The 17,164-nt window shown below is 44.4% G+C and overlaps 2 protein-coding genes across 2 annotated transcripts in view; one reads left to right on the top strand and one right to left on the bottom strand.

The window, feature by feature from the left end:
- Nucleotides 1-17,164, bottom strand: part of pcxb (pyruvate carboxylase b) — a 280,578-nt gene that overhangs the window by 96,169 nt on the left and 167,245 nt on the right. The window lies entirely within an intron of this gene.
- Nucleotides 1-17,164, top strand: part of LOC116686552 (leucine-rich repeat and fibronectin type-III domain-containing protein 4) — a 37,940-nt gene that overhangs the window by 3,938 nt on the left and 16,838 nt on the right. Inside the window, exons 3-4 of the mRNA XM_032511563.1 lie at nt 14,674-15,285; nt 15,412-15,574. Coding sequence (XP_032367454.1) covers nt 14,700-15,285; nt 15,412-15,574 — 749 coding nt within the window. The 5' untranslated portion in view covers nt 14,674-14,699. The remainder of the gene's footprint in view (nt 1-14,673; nt 15,286-15,411; nt 15,575-17,164) is intronic.

A 17,164-nucleotide genomic window follows, 5' to 3' on the forward strand; every position in this document is an offset into this window, starting at 1 on the left:
GTGCAGGCTCACCCCGGGTGTCTGCCGTTCGGAGGCTCCAGTTAGGGAGACGCATGAACAGATGGAGTGGAGGCTGCCAACATGAGCAGACTGGCAAGTGAATGAAGGACCAGGGGAAAAAAGGCAGGCAATGGACCACTTATTGAGAGAGAGTAAAAGAAATTGCAGATCAATGAATTGACAGTTTGCTAGTCCCCCTCCCTCCTGCACTGTGGCTACGCCTGTCAAGCTTCAACACATATGCAGCTCACAGTCAGCCAGTTGGAACCATGGGAATTCTTAGTTCTTTAAATAGCGGCTCCTTGATTTCTGACAGAGGGATACAAATCAGGCTTGTCATTTCTAGCTGTCACAGGCAGAATTTATCAGCTGCTGCTAACAAACGTCTTACTGGAAGCTAACGTTAGCTCCTTGAGTTGGTCCACATCTCTCTCCAGCTGACAAGCAAGACTCGAGGATGACTAGATTAGAGTCTAGGGTTCCCATTTTTTAACTTAAGAGAAAGGCATTAAGGATGAGGACAGACCAATGTGTTGGCCAACGTAAATCTATTTCAGACGCCCCACATCCGTTAGAGCAGGACAGGTTTCCTTCTGTGGTCTGAATGGTTTTGACCAATCGAATTGAGCAGGCTTTGGTTGCATGCAGGTAAAAAAGTCTGAAGAGCAAAAGAGGAGGAGCGCATTGGCTAAAATGCAAGCTCTTGTCTGAGGATGATTTGGCTTTTTAATTGATTTATCTGCACATATTCATTCACAGAGAGGTTGTCTCAACTTTTTTTTGGTTTTGTTTATTTCATACGTCATCATTGTGTCTTTAAACATAATTTCAGGAGGTAGAATGATCATATGCAGGCTGCATGAAAAGGGGAACCCCAAATAAGCTGCTAAAAGCTTTTTACTCTCACATCTCAAGTTGCTGATCGGACCCGGCGCTCAGGAGGAGAAGTCTGTTCCATTGCACGGATATCTTCTGTATATTGGCCCAAATGCAGTTATTCTAGTCCATTCTTTACACTCCTGCGCTTGTATTTTTGAAAAGTTAAAAAACAACATCTGGCGTGTCGTAACTGCCCGCCTGGTGGTATCCTGTACCGGTCAGGAAAACACTTTGATCTTCTGTCTCTCAGCTACATATCGAAAATCTCTCCGACTCACTAATGAAATTAAGCTACAATCTTGCACCCATGCACACAGCTTCAATATACTAAGCTTGTCAGACCTGCTTCACCTAGTTACGGTTGCTAAGACATGATTGGCCATTGGCTGTTCGAGGGAAGGGTTTTGGAAACGGTCAATTCAGGAATAAAAACTCAAAAGCAAAGGGTGCCCTCAGTTGGTAAAGCGGGCGCCCATATACAGAGGTTTACAGCGGCCCTTTGCTGCACGTCATTCTCCTCTGTCCCCCTTCATGTCTTCAGCTGTCCTGTTAAAAATAAAGGCTTAAAATGTCCAAAAAAATGGTCTTTAAAAAGAGTAAAAAGGAAGAAGATGAAAGAAAAGACTGATGACGTGTTCAAAAAATAGTGATCCACCAAGTCCAATCGCTGCAGGGATTAAGGACAATTACTTGAAACAGAGGAAGACGGACACATGAAAAGACATCAGAGACGATGATGAATGACACACCGTTCTGATCCAACAAGCTTTCAATCAAGGCAAGAAGTGGAAGACTCGTAAAAAACCTGAAAAAAGGGAGACACGCTCAATGTCAGGAAGGTGGCACTTGATGGATGAATAGTTAAAGAAGGGTGAGAGAGAGAGAGAGAGAGAGACACTGGGCTGTTATGGAAGAGAAGGAGGATCAAAGATGTCAGCCCACTGTCAACAGCTAAGGAACCAAATGGTAGATGATGGACAGAGAGGTATGGGACGATAGCGTGATGAAAGAGGAGTAATTACAAGACTGGCTGTTTAAGATAGGGAGGAACACTCAGAGGAGGGGGAGAGACTGAGTAATGAAGAATGAAAAGCAGTGATGACACTTTAGAGGTGGATGATAAGAAGGGCTGGGGATAAGGGAATAGAGGAATAACAATGTCGGAAAAAGAAAACCACAGTAAAAAAGCACTGGCACACTGAGGGGGAGGAAAAAGATGGATGATGGATGAAGGAATGAATGAAACTAATGTGACTGAATGTTAAAAGGATGAGAAAATGATGAAGGGAGAGATAAAGAGGGGAGTGACTAAGAGGTGGGAGAGGCAAGCAAACACGTAGTACAGAAGTATGGAAAGATGAAGGGATGAGAGGATGAGTAATTAAACTGTTGACAGCCTGTTTAGTCACAGCATGCGCCTGATGAGCAGAACAAACCGTAACCACGGCAACCGCTGGAGACAGACGGAGGGATGGTTTTGGGGAAGGAGTTAGAAATGGTGGAGCGCCAAGTGTGTGTGGCGACTATGGGGGATTAGCGGAGTGGGGGGTGGGACAAGTGGGAAACGTGGGATGAAAGAGAGCATGATGAAGGGATGAGGCGAGAGATGCAGGTGGAGGTATCAGCAGGTTTAGAAACACCAATACCCGACAAGGACTTAAAGACCCCTCTTGCAGGGAATTTCACACGTCAGGATTATCCACGTATCTGTAAAGGATTATTCCATGCTCTTGGTAATACCGATAGAGATCTACAAAACTACTTTGAATATTTGTTTTACAATTGTTACTCAGCTATGCAGTATTTTAAAAGTTATCTGGCTAACTTGCTAATCCTGCATAGTGAAAACCAACCTCTGGAGGTGGAGCGCTTGTCTTCACACACACACACACACACACACACACACACACACACACACACACACACACACACACACACACACACACACACACACACACACACACACACACACACACACACACACACACACACACACACACACACACACCCCATCAGAAAGGCTGTGTGTCCTATCCAAGCCGTTGAGCTTTATTTTCACCTCGATGGAGGAGCAGATGGGTGGCATTCATCACACAGAGTTCATTATTAATTCATCAGTTGATGATATTTCTATGTTGATAAAATGTCCGAAAATCATTAGAGAATTACCAATATTATGTTCCACACTGACAGGTAAAATGGGTTAATTAATGTGTCAGTCCAATAGCTGATATTAAGTTATTACTCCTCTACGATCGATTGGTTTCATAGATTTAAGTTTGACAGTGTGTATAAACTTTTAACAGTTTCTGAACATTTGACGGTTCAATCCCTCGGTTTATAAAGATGGTGGCAACACCTCTCCCACAGCCGCATGCAGCATCCAAATCCCACTTCTGTTAGGTGTTTGTCGGCATTACAACTACGCTCAGCAGATGCAGCAGGTTGTAGATGCTCAAGTGAATCATGAAGCAGAATTTCGGGGGGGGGATGACTGGCAGAAGAAAAATCAGGAACCCATACAGCGTAGTGCAGGTCTGACAGCGAAGCGCGGAGCAGTCCTGCCTCTATCAGCCCTGCTAAGCATTAGAATGTGAGAAGCAGTAATAACACTCAAAAGAAGCCCGTTTCCCCCGCAGGCTCATTGCAGCAGTGTTGTTTCGCTTTTATTAGTGTCTCACATCAGGGGAAGAAACTCTTTGTGGAGGGTTACAATGCAGTTTGGGATTCTTTATGAAGTGAAGGTAGCCTCTGTGATCAAACATGCCTGGTAAAAACAGGCCTCAACCAAGTTAACACTGGGAATTATTACGATCCACACACCACCTCTCATCCCTCGCCACCCCTCCATCCCTCTGGGTCATAGTAGGGGAGAAAAAGAGGGATAAACAAAAGAGCAATACATAGAGAGAGAGAGAGTGTGTGTGTGTGTGTGTGTGTGTGTGGGAAGGGGGGGGGGCATTAATCAATACATCCATCACTGTGATTCAAAGGCCTGGTTGGCATGTCATTGACCCACTGCGCTGGATGCAGAGTGCTGATTGGATGATTGTTCTGCTGCTCAGGATTGGCCCTTAGAAAGCTAGGAGCCCTGCTGAATCATCACACTGCAACTTGCACATACATTCATACATTACATACATACATTACATACATAACATACATACTCACGCACACACACACAAACACTTTTTGTCACGCTGCTTACTGGTGCCAGCCAATCAGGGTCCCTGTAACTGACACCGCAGGGGTTCTGATTGGGCGGGAGATGTTGACAGCTCAGAAGTGCTGTGTTTATGTGTCGCTTATTCAACCGGTGTTTGTGGTGGATTGCAATTTTTGTGTTGATTAGCCCCCGCTATGTAAACATACACAGGTGCATGCAAGCGCACTGAGAATCGGGCACGGTTGCAGGAAAACGCTGATATGGGAGAATGAAAAGGGACAAAAATGCAATTGAGAGAGTGCGAGGAGAGAAATGAGAATCACAAGGATAGAAAGAAATGATGTAGGGACAGAAAGGTTGAGTGAGAAAGAGAGAGAGGAAGATCAAGGAGGGATGAGAAGGGATGAACAGAGGAGGAGAGGCACAGAGAAAACTGCAGGCGCATTATTTTCAGGGTGAGTGGCAGGTCAGTCGTCGGCAACACTCGTGACAATGCGTATCATGCAAAGGCAAATTTGTGGGTGTAAGCAGAACTAAGTGTGTGCACGTTTGAGACTGAGAATGTGCAGTTGTGTGGAGAATATTAAAATTAGAAACTGAAGGAGTTTAAATTAAAAGAGTTTCTCTAGGGTGACCCGTTGATGACTGCAAGCACCAATGCGCACAACGACCCCCCTTCACATACAACTGACAAATCCTAAACCCTTAAACTGCATAAGAATATCGAATGAGACCAAACTCAAATAGATAAGTGGGTTTGGAATTAGGCCCAAAACCACAGGCTATGGCACTAACGGGAACATCATTACAAAATGTAAGCAGCATTCATTTTACAAATCAGACACAGTTGAAAACATGCTGACGCAGTGGGACGACTCCAAACTCTTACAGGTGGGGCTGACACGAATGGGATCAAGACCATAGTGGTTTCCTTTGAGGTCTGACTACAGTAGTCCCCACAAATCTATAATAACCTGCTATAATAATGCTGTAATACCTCTCCCAACTCGTGGGCGAAAGGTCGAGCTCCTTAGCTGCTACTGCAGTCTTGCATTGCCAGCTCTAGCTCCACACACAATCCAACTGTCTTGGGCGTTACCAAGTTCCAGATGCAGAGATGGTGGCTTTGCAAAATGGTCTCAACTTGTTTTGGTGGAACGTTTGCACCCCACCAAAGAAAACCAGAGCAGTTGAGTCCTGGTTGCTGCTGAGCTTCACAGCAGCCTGCTGGGGCTCAAAATGGTGCAAAACAACGAGCTGAAACTCGCTATAAAAGCTCTAAAAAGATGAGGGGAGCTACAGAATCAGGCGCCAATTACCCCTACCCGACAGCAACCCCTTTCACATTTCATCTGATACATTGTTGAACAAACAGATTATAGTTGTTTTAAAAAGAAAATATATCATTTATATAGAGGAATCCAATCCATACACCATTCATTTCCTCATCGCATTCAGACCCAATATGGAATCAGCATCAAAAGATGAGCATGTGGCAAACACAAAGACTGTCAGTTATTAATTATAGTTTTTAATCAGCCCCCATCTTAAACCATGTTACTGTGCAATTTAATCAGGTCTACTGCCATCTGGAGTAAGGGAACATCAAAACAGAGCAGTACTGAGCCGCGTCTCTGGCACCAATATGACCACCAATGAAAAATGACTCTCCTCAAAGTAAAACGGCAGCGGAACAGTGCTGCCAGAGCTTTTTCAGCACTTTACGTCCCTCATTTGCTTAGACGTTCCTGTCATTTTGGCTGCTCAACTGTATCCATCTGTGCACATCTCATTTCATTCTACACATCTCAGATGTGTAGAATGAAACTACTGATACAGTTTACAGAGGGACTTTCAAAACAGATAATGCTGATCTCCAACTCTGCAGTGAGAGCGACATCACAAGGTACACCACCTTGACGCCCACCACTTCAACACCAGCCTCTGCCAGTACACTTATATAAATATAGTGTACTATACAATCCTCATCTTAAAGATGGGAAAGACTAGAGAGTGGATACTTACAAATTCAAATGAGAGATTCATAGCAGATCATGTGAAGACTGCTCGCTGGCACGATCTGAGCCAATGAAGTGCCAAAGAAAATCATTGTCACCTCCGCTGTTTGCCAATTCAATTTACCTCCCAGAAAATCTGATCCCCAAGCTGTGCAGTCATGCAGGCTTTCTAAAGGGAGGAAACTAAATTACAAAACCTCAGCAAGGAGTGGGAGATTGGCTGCCACAGATATAACAACACGCTTGCAGACATTGCTAAGACAAGTTTCTGAGCTGAGACGGGGGAAATGGGATTCTGAGAAAGGCAAAAGCCCAGCTTATTTTCTTAGCAGTTAGATAGAACTTTCAGGTCTTTTATGAATCTTATTTTACCTTCATAATGATGATAATAACTATTTAGCGCCTAGTTAAATATCAGATATCAACTCATGACAATACAACAGCAAGAGAAATTACTGCTCACGAGGTCACCATTGGTAAGAATACTTTTTGCAACAAAATGGATGAACTACTCGACGGCACGCCTAAGTTACTCAGCTCTACTGCAATAGTGACCCCCAAGTCTCCAAATAATATAAAACAAATGGTGGTGGGGGACCAGGGGGTACAAAACCGCCAACTGGGGGCAAAGATGTGAGCTGTGGCATCAAGCACCACCAGCACTCATAGGGCAGACGGGAGCTAGGCCCGCTTAATGCCACGGTCCGCTGCGCGAGGGTTTCCTGTCCACCATTGCACAAGTGTTCACGGTTCACCAGTTCACAGCCTGTAGTAAATCAGAGCAGTGTGTTAACTCGGCCTCCTGCTTTCTCAGGACACTTCTTGCAATCTTGCATTTCTACACATCAGAGAGAGGAGGTCTGGCACTCTTAAACAGGCCATACATCAAAAGGTAACATTGGTTTCTACACTTTTTGGACTTTCAAAAAATTGATTTTCAACAAAGTTTTCCAAGTTCATAAAGACTCGATTAGACTAGAAGTGTGACAGCCTTTAAAAAGCCGAAATTTAAAGCCTCCACCATTATTATTATCATTATGTTTTTACTCCAAACTCAGAGTGGCCTCTGAAGTGTTGCCATGTTAAAAGATTATAGATACTTTTAAGTACTTCTTACTTAAGATAAGGTGCTGTAGCCAAAACCGCTCTGCCACAATTTCACTCAGCCTCAAAATACACACTTGTGTCTCCAAAAGTCAATATTCTGGACATAAGGAACAAACGTTTGATTTTCAGACTGAAGAAAATCACCAAAACTGGAATTTGTACAGCTGTTGTACGAGAGCTGTGAAATGTGCATCAGCGAGACAAAAACAAGGTGTTTTACATAAGCATTTAATTCCTAAACTGATGCAGGGGTGGAATTTTTCCAAAGGTGTAAAAAACCAAAACATTTTAAAAATCTGACAATTTGCAATGTTCCAGGAATAGAAACAATTATCAAAAGCTTCCAAATAGGATGGATTCCAACAGGATTTAGTCAGAGAGGATGGTGCATACAGATGGCTATACACATGCTGACACACACACACACACACACACACACACACACACACACACACACACACACACCCACACACACACACACACACACACACACACACACACACACACACACACACACACACACACACACACACACACACACAAGGTTTTCTCTCTCTCAACACAGGTTTGGAAGGAATTAGTTGAGTGCAGTATTTCAGAAGGCCAGTATTATTTTGGAAGCCCTGCTGTGAGGAGACTGCAGTCTTTTATTTTAAAGAGAATACACTTCAGTTCTTCTCTCTGATCTCCCATTTCTCGTCTTTCACTCCTCCCATTTACCGCAAGGGGTTCTATCAGCTTTTTTCATAAGTACCCTATACCTGTACAGATCGGAAAAGAACAACACATCACACACTTACTGACTGACATTTGCAGATTTGTTGAGAAGCAGGGTTAGTTACTCAACAAAAAGACTAGGATTACCTGCTACCTGGGTGGAAAAGCTCCTGATCTTCATACGTCTCAATAAGGGCCAGGGAGGACATCTAAATTCAACTACACAGCTTCTCATTATCACACGCATTACTCTTAATTTCTGACCTCCGATCAGAGTTTATTGTTAAATAAAACATTTTTAGACCATTATGAATATGTTAAATATCCCCAGCTATTGCTGTACAGGTTAACTGTCATTCTCCTGACCTGTGACCTCTTTCCTCCCCCTCCTCTCATCCTTTACCACATCACCTTCTCCCTCCCATTCTTCAGCCCTCGCCTCCCTCTCACCGCTGTCTTCCTGCATCTCCCACCACCATGGTGGGTGATGCCTTGCTAACTCACTTTTAACACAACTCTCCCTTTCCCTAATCCAATCCGCTGTCCCCTCCCTCATCCCTCTCTCCGACAGTGATGGATGGCGGCCTTCACCCGTTTATCGCCTTTACATATTTCTCTGCCCATCCGCTTAACGGCACACATTCATACACAGCGACTCTTCATCCCTCTTTCCATCTTCCTTCTGTTACACTCATTCTCAGCTCTTCGCACTGCCTTTCATTTCTCTACGATTTTACACTCCCCCTCCCCTTCCGCACACAGACACCACCTCCACCATCTTGTGCACTCTTCACCCATTTTCTTCTCATTTTGTCTCTCCCTCTCACTGCATTTCATGCAGTTAGCCGCTTTCTGCGTCCCTCCTTTGTCGTCCGTTTCAATATGTGTTGTCCCCCTCTCCCCGTGCTTTCTGTACTCAGGATGGCTAAAGAGGACAGAATACGACAGAGGACTGATAGTATCAAAAGGATGAGTGGGCTTACAGTACACACGACTGCCGCACGAAGAGGCTATGTGGGCGTTCTTTTGTTTCTTGCCTAGAGAGAGAGAGAGAGAGAGAGAGAGAGAGAGAGAGAGAGAGAGAGAGAGAGAGAGATTGAGGTAGTGTGTGTGTGTGTGTGTCTGTGCATGTGTCGGCCTCCCTATAGTTATGATTGTGTGGGAAGACTGTTTTGGTATGCTCACAGCTGTTTCTGTATGCAAGTGCTCACCTATTATCAAGGGCCTGGATTATGAGTAAGAGTGCATGCTTGGAAGTCTTAGCGTGATTGAAAGTATTCAACTCTCTATTCGATCGCTGCCTTTGTGCCAGTAGAGCTGGTGTGTATTTTTTCAGATCGAACAAAGCGGCACAGCTCACGTCAGCAAAATGCACTGGTAGTCAAATGACACTGTCGAGCTCAACATTCCATTCATTCCCACTCCCAGGACTCAAACACTAGTCTCACATTAGTCTCGCACGGCCAGCCCTCCTCCACAGTGCTGCAAAGGAGGGTCTGGCTAGTAACCATAGTCCTCAGATTGGACAGATAGTCTAGCTAGCTGTCTGGATTTACCCTGCAGAGATCCAGGACCAGGTAACCATAGTCCTCAGATTTAGACATCCGGCCTAAATGAGTGAAATCCGGCAGAATTTCCGTCGGCAACGGAGCAATCCCGGAAGTGGAACGTTGTGGATATTGACTAGTCCAACTTTAACCTCTTCCCATGATGCTGTGGTGACTGGCTGGCAGTGATTTTGACCAAAGTGATGCACCTTTTTGCACCCCCAATCAGATCTGTGGATTACTGCGCTAGTGATAAGAGCTAATACAAATCCCTATGTTCATAAACACTGCAACATTCCCTAAGTCATTACAGGCTGATGGCATTTACCAGAGAGAGAGACAAACACACTCTTTTTTTCTCTAAAAAACAACACAGAGGTTTTGAAGGAATCAGTTGAGTGCAGTATTTCAGAAGACCTGTTTTATGTTGGGAGCCCCGCTGTGAGGAGACTGCAGTCCTTTTATTTTAAAGAGACTTCAGTTCTGGATGGCATTTAAGGCCTTCGCATTTATAGTAGTCCACAGAGAATTAAAGACTGAGACCAAAAAAGGAAATAAGCCTTTAAGTGCAATAGGTCTTCCTTGTGGAAATAATAGAGATACTTGCAAACAGACACATTAGAGCTTTTAAGTCGGGCCTGAAGCTTCTCTTAATTGCGTGGGTTTGTGTTCAGTTCACCGAAAAACACTGTTTATAGAAATGCATAAGCTTTTTTAGCAGTGTCCTATTTAGGTGGGTTTGGTTCATGAAAAGAAGCATGCTCCTGGGGCTGTGGTGGGTGTTTGAACAGAAACTTTTGGAAGTGAGCTTTGGTTGAGTCTTGCTCCAACACAGGGGGCTACACACTGACTGGCTCCTTCCACAGACACATTTAGCATTTATGTTCTCTCTCTCACTCCATGCAGCCTTTCTGGGCTCTCCACCCGCCTGTTTTCTTCCTCTCTGGAGGGTTGAGGGTTCACACAAGGTACTGTAGCATAGGTTTCTCAAAATAGAGGGAGCAAAAGAAATAACAAAAGAAAAAAAACTACGTGGATGTGGACACTTGTACAGTACACACATGCCTAGGAGCAAACACAGACACCTAGCCAAATCCACATGGACTTTATGGACACACACATGCACACGTTTCCTCTTTGTCTGATCTCTTTTGAAGTTGGCTTTGTGTGCTCTCCTCAGTGTGTTGTCTTTCTATCATCTATCTTCATTGCCTGACTCTTTACACTTTTCTTTTCAAAAAGTAAAGGGTTTTTGGTCTTATTGCTATACTTATTGCAAATTCAGCAGCAAACTCTTAAGGGCGAGATAACTTAATGATTCCTAAGTGCAGGAAAATGTCACATTAACACACACAGACACACACACACACCCCCACACACATAACTGATGGTCAACTCACACATACTGTACTGCACCTGTATGCTGAATCAGTACAGTGTGTGAGATAAGACTTTATTGATCCCCAAGGGGGAAAATCAAGTGTTGCAGCAGCACAGGAAACGAACCAAAGAGGCAGGGAAAGATAAGGGAAAGAAAGCGTTTGCAAGATACAATCTGAATTAAAAGGCTATTTACCATACTCTACACCAGTGTACATACATATGTGCAAAGACTGTTTTTGACTACTAGTGCAGTTCCATTAATGTCTGAGAAAGCAGAAATGAATCAGGTGATGGGTAATCTGATATGTAGTGTCCATTATCTAGTATAAAAACAAGATAATTGAGTAAGTGACTAAAGTTTTTGCAAACATATTCGGTTTTATATGATAGCAAACTGAATATTGGAAAAAAAAGCAATCTGAAGACATTGTCCCTTTCTGTATTATAAAAACATGCATTTTTAAGATTTTATAAACCTGATGCCTGATGAGTGAAGATACCATAAATTCAAATTAAAGACAAATATTGCAAGAAGCTTTGACTGGGCTGAGGTTAAAAAGCTGTCATATTGGAAAAGTAATATTTGATGGTACATACTGCTTTAGATATTGGTGTGGAATTCTTTTGAATATATGTGCATAAAATAAGCTGATTCACATTTTATGCATCCACAATTCCAAATAATTGCTTAACATTTCCACTATATTTTATTAGAAACTACTGCAATTGATGAGTGAACGTAAAGAGACCAAGCCTCAGTATACAAAGTGACCCCCCAACAAATAGTCTTTATACCTGTACAAATCAATTACACGTATGATTAGGACCGGAACGCTACAGCCACGGATGATGCGGTTAGGAGAGAAAGAAAGAGCAAGAGGAGGAGTGTAAATGAATGGGACAGGGTGCTATCCATCTCTCTGGGTCAGATCGATCCCTAGGCAGACAGATCCGTTACACCTGACCTGTGTGTGTGTGTCTGTGTGTGTGTGTGTGTCTGTGTGTGTGTGTGTGTGTGTGTGAGAGAGAAAGCTCCAATACGGCACGGCACTGCTCTAGTTGCAAATGAGATCTGCTCTCCAATAAAGGAAAAGATGAAGAGGAGGGGGAGAAGTGGAAAAGAAGAGCAAGTAGGGAGCATGTCTCTGAGACAGGCAAAGCACAGCAGAGGGTAGGACAAAATCATGTGTGGCACGCAGGATCTGCGGGGGGGGTGCGCATGTGTGCGTGCGTGCATAGTTTGTGACTGAAAGTAGAAGCAGAAGAGGCAAGGAGACATAGAGGGCAGCAGAGTCAGCAAGCAATAGAGAGACAAGACAAAAAGACAGGCAGAGGAGGTGGAGAAGGGGGTAAAAGGAGGAGAGAAGGTGGTGGGGTAGAGCGGTGACTGATAACATTGTCGTGCTCAGGTTGCCTCAAGGGCAGACAAGACAGAGAGAGAGAGAAAGAGAGGGAATAAGACCTAAAGAAAATGGGCAAATTTACAGAGCAGCCAGAGGCAGAAAGGGTTCTAAGATGGAAGGTGAGCAAGGATGGAGGCTCAGGGTAGAAAGAGATGGAAACCACAAGGAAGAGCACTGCAGTGGGAGACAAATGGTAGGGGATGGATGGCAAAAAAAACATAGAACAAGCCCAAGTAATAGAGGAAGAAGAGGAGAGGTAGGGGGGAGGGTTAAGGTGTGCACATGACACAAAGGAAAAGGATGTGAAGCCTTTCACAAGGAGAAGAGGTGAAAGTTAACGAGAGAGCAAAGGAAAATGAGACAGAGGCTGAGAGGAAGTTATTATGAGAGTGAAAGCAGGGCAGAGACAGAGTAAAGGAGGGGAAAAGATAAGAAATGGAGGCTGAATGAATGATAAAGGTCAAATAAAGGAGTGTGCAACAGGAGAGTGCGTGAGAGTATTGACATTCAGCGAGCTGCGGTGTAATGTAAGCTGTCTGAGGAGCGAGCATTAGCGAAGCGCCTGGGTAAGCTGGTCGAGCCTGGACTGAAGCGCCTCGCTCCTCCAACCCCCCGACGTAAGGGCTTTATAGGACTGCAGCAGAGCGCCATTTCACTTTTTCAAGGCGTTTTGGGATTTTAGTATGCGTGCCTCCACGGGAGTTCAGGAGCAGTTGACTTCCAACGTTGACTGCCCTGGGGACTGGCTGTCACTGAAGGCTTGGTGACGTTGGCACCTCCCTGCCTACTCTCTCTGGCTGCAAGCCAGTTTTTGAAACAGATGACATCAGACATAAGGAAATAACTATCTGTGGTACTGTTTCAAATTGCAAGTGTGTTAGAGTTATACTTTTAAGTTTTGTTTAAAAAGGGTACCAAGTTCCGGGTTAGTCGTTACAGCTCCCTGGAGTGACCAAGTGCCACTCAAGCATTAGGAGTTAAATAGTAAAAACCAACAACAACAACTTCCGTCATTGTAGCCTGTTAAAGGTCCTCCAGTATGACTGGGCAGAGACTTGTTGTTCTGCCTGTCATATCAAATCAAACTGCATTTCTCTTCTTAACCAACAGCCCATCACTTTCATGCTCTGCCCAAAGATCCTGCTCCAAAAGGAAATGCATGCAGGAAGTGATGTTACCATTCATTGGAGCCTAAAGTAATCCATAAGTAATGTATTCCCATCATCTGAGACAGATACAGCTTATTTCCTTCCTTCTTGTTCGCTTTGAGAGTGAAAACATTTAGGAGGAGGAGACAAATGTATCGTTTCAAGCAATAGGTTTCTTAATCTCGACTGAAGCTGTAGTCTGACTCACATTTTGGAAGGAGACCAAAGCAAACCGTGTAGTAGGGAGGAGTGCTGCTTCAGTATCGGAGCTAAATGGTCAACCCTCTTCTAGTTTCACGCAGAAAGAGCAAAGCTAGCACCTAATGGAAAATATTGAGCCAGCAATATAAGTCAACCTGTAAGGTCAGCATGATATACGGTTATGTCTTACCGTTACTCAAAGTATTAGGTTGCATACATTATATATCACTATATAATCACCAGGCCCAAGGCTCTGCTCCACTGCACAGGTTTCCAGATTTGCTCCACATAAAAATACACCTGTGTCTCTCCAACGATGTCTCTGACAAACCGTCTCATTCTCCTCTCCCAAGTTACCGTGGCTGACTGTTATCAACACTCCCTGTCCCTCTCTCCGTATCTAGGTTACAGTTGCTATGACTACAATTATGCATGCCAATCAGTGGCAGTGACTCATCTCTATACCCTACCATTGCATAGGTGTATTTAGGGGTGCCTGCGCACAAAGTGTATGCTTACTGGGAGATCTGCTGCGTGTGTAAGATTACGATGGGACCCATGTATGAGACCTACATTGGGATTGGTGCTCCCTGATAGCCTGGGAATCCAATTTGATTCTCTGACCCATAGTCTTAAGTATAGGGTCCGATGATATAACACTTGTCTAATCCGCTCTTAAAGGTTTTTAGGTAACTTGTTACTATGGGGACTGGCTGTGTTCAGTCTTTTGGGATGTTGTTGCTAGGCAATAAGCTGTAGTGGTGAAGAGGTCCACTGGGTGGTGTGTACTTGCAAGTGTTTATGTAAGAGCCAAAGCAAGACAGTATTTGTTGCAGGGCTTTCTCATTCTTTCAATATGGGTTTTTATGCTATAAAGCACCAAGTGGGCATTAGTGCAGAGTGGTACTCATTTAAGAGGAGGCCTTAACCCACACAACTATGGTGTTTGTAGAACAGGCTCTTGTTCCAGCTCTGTCTAGTCAGAGTAGGTGGAAGACAGGAAATCAGACACAAAGACACACTACAGACATCTCTTATGAAACAATCTCTGAAAAGGAAACCTAAAACCCATGTCTCTTTTTTTCATCCCCATTCTCCCTCCAGGTCTGTGGATCGCCAGGCATTCTACCATGCCTGTCCCCCCACCCTTCAATCCCCGCAGACAAAAGCACCTGCCCAACGCACACCTCCACCTTGAACAAAGGGCAGAAGGAACCACCTTCCCCTCCCTCTTCCCTCCATCCATCCTCTCTCTTTCTCTTCTCCCCCCTCTCTTCGTCTCGTCTTTGCCCTCCTCATCCCATCTCGTCCACTGCGCATGCCCGAGGGCCACCAAGAGAACCCGTCCCGACTTGGCCCCTTTCCAGGCGTTTCACTGGCTGACTCTGGTCACATGCTGCCTGCTGCCTTCTCTGATTGGAGCAGGGGAGACGTGGGGCATGGTCTCGGCCTGTCCCTTCCACTGCGTGTGTCGAAACCTTTCGGAGTCGCTCAGCACGCTCTGCGCCGACAAGGGCCTCCTGTTTGTCCCCCCGCACGTTGACCGCCGCACCGTGGAGCTGCGACTGGCTGACAACTTCATCACGGAAGTGGGCGGGATTGACTTTGTCAACATGACCGGATTGGTTGATTTGACTCTGTCGAGGAATACCATCCACCTGATCCGACCAATGACATTTGGTGACCTGGAGAGTTTGCGCTCGCTGCATCTGGACGGTAAGCCTATTCTGAGAGAACTACAATCCCGCTGACTTAAAACTACTTGGATACAACCATTTAGTAAAATAGATGACTCAAGCTCACAAAACCTCTATGTGGTATTATTGCTGTTTGTGTGTGTAGGTAATCGCTTGACAACACTCGGACCCAGAGACCTCGCAGGTTTGGTCAATCTGCAACACCTGATCGTCAACAACAACCAGCTGGTCAAAGTCTCTGTCCAGGCCTTTGACGACTTCTTGCTCACACTGGAAGACCTCGACATGTCCTACAACAACCTCAGGAGGTAAGCTTTTGCTTCTGTTGTAATCATCCACATAAATTGTGCCTAAAGAGAATGCACTGTTGTGCTTTGTTAAGTGGAAACTGTAAAACTGTGCTCAGGCCGAGGTCTCAGGCGCATGCTTGCAGACGCACAGCTCAGCTCCCAAAACCTCAAGGCACGGTGGAAACGCCTCGTGCAATCGCGCAAGAGTCAGCAAACACACTGAAGGGGAACCAACTCAAACTGCTGAGGACTAGAAGCTCAGGAAATCCAAAGTGAATCAATTTTGATGAGGTTCCAATTTTCTTTGACTTCGACTTTGTTTAAGATGTGATGAGGACATGCCTGAGCTCACTTCCCTCAGTGGGAGTGTGTATTGCTATTTCTATTGAATCCGGTTCTTGCTTCAGCGCACGTTGTAGTATTCCACTCGTGTCTATCTAGGACAATGGGGACAGCATCACTAGGTATCCCTCAGGACGAAATTATAAGTCTTATTCTCTATCAACTGCCTATTCTGCTCTTCATAGTGTCCCACAGCGGTGATGAATTCAGCAGCTTTTGGCCGTCAGTTCTGATTAAGATGTTTCATTTGTCTCGTCGACAGGAGCTCTCTGGCCTCTCTCCAAGCTACACCCAGCCAATCTAAAAGTTTAAAGAGTTTTAATGACACACAACTGCGGATTGCCTTTTGATGCGGCTTACTGGGAGGGGTCTTTACAGACTGAAATCAGATTTGTTGAAGGTTGAAAAGGTTAAAAATGCTCAAAACTGGAAACAGATCATGTCACATGAGAACATGATCTGTGCAATTTAATAGTGAAGGAAACGTCTGAGCGCTTGGTGTCTCCTACAGCTTAGATTTGTTGATACTGCTTTTTCTCTCTGTAGTCTACCCCACAAACTTGATTTAATAAATCATTAAGTCTAATACGTCTTTCTCAACACGTGCCTGTTGTCCAGAGACATTGTACTTTATAGAAAAAGACAGTGACCATCTGCCTTTATTATAAACTAATGAACTTAAATTTGATGGCACTTTTCTTAATGTTACAAGGTGCTTTGTTGTAGCCTACAATAATTTTGCAACTTTCCATCTCCCCTTGAAGTGATTAAACTTAAATTACACTATGCAGTATATTCTCCCCAAATTATCTTTGAAATCAACTTAATAATGTGGGATATTGAGCAGGTTCTCCATGTGCTCAGCACTGAGAATGCTACAGTGTCCTCTACAGACACACACACTGCCCTGAAGTCAACAAAGACAGGACACAAGATGACAACAACAGTGTATGACCCTGACTTAAAACCTAAGTCTATTTTGCTGGTTCTCAGTCCTCCGTTTTGACTCTCTAATTTGACCAACACAGTTCCCGCACAAACGGAATGCTAAATGACTACAGCAATGGGTCACAGATGGGACTGCTGAAACCCAGAAAAGAGAAGGATTGAGAAGGAAAATAAGCATCTGTTGTTGAAGTCTGTCACTGATGTCACCAGTAATCAGTCTTTGCTTCTTCCCATTTTCCGCAGAGTAACTTCAAAATGTGCTCGGAATACAAAGAGTGAGCTTTGACTGATCTAGTAGCAGCACTCTTTTTTTTTTTT

The sequence above is a fragment of the Etheostoma spectabile genome, unplaced genomic scaffold, assembly GCF_008692095.1.
Source record: "Etheostoma spectabile isolate EspeVRDwgs_2016 unplaced genomic scaffold, UIUC_Espe_1.0 scaffold394, whole genome shotgun sequence".
NCBI classification, from domain to species: domain Eukaryota; kingdom Metazoa; phylum Chordata; class Actinopteri; order Perciformes; family Percidae; genus Etheostoma; species Etheostoma spectabile.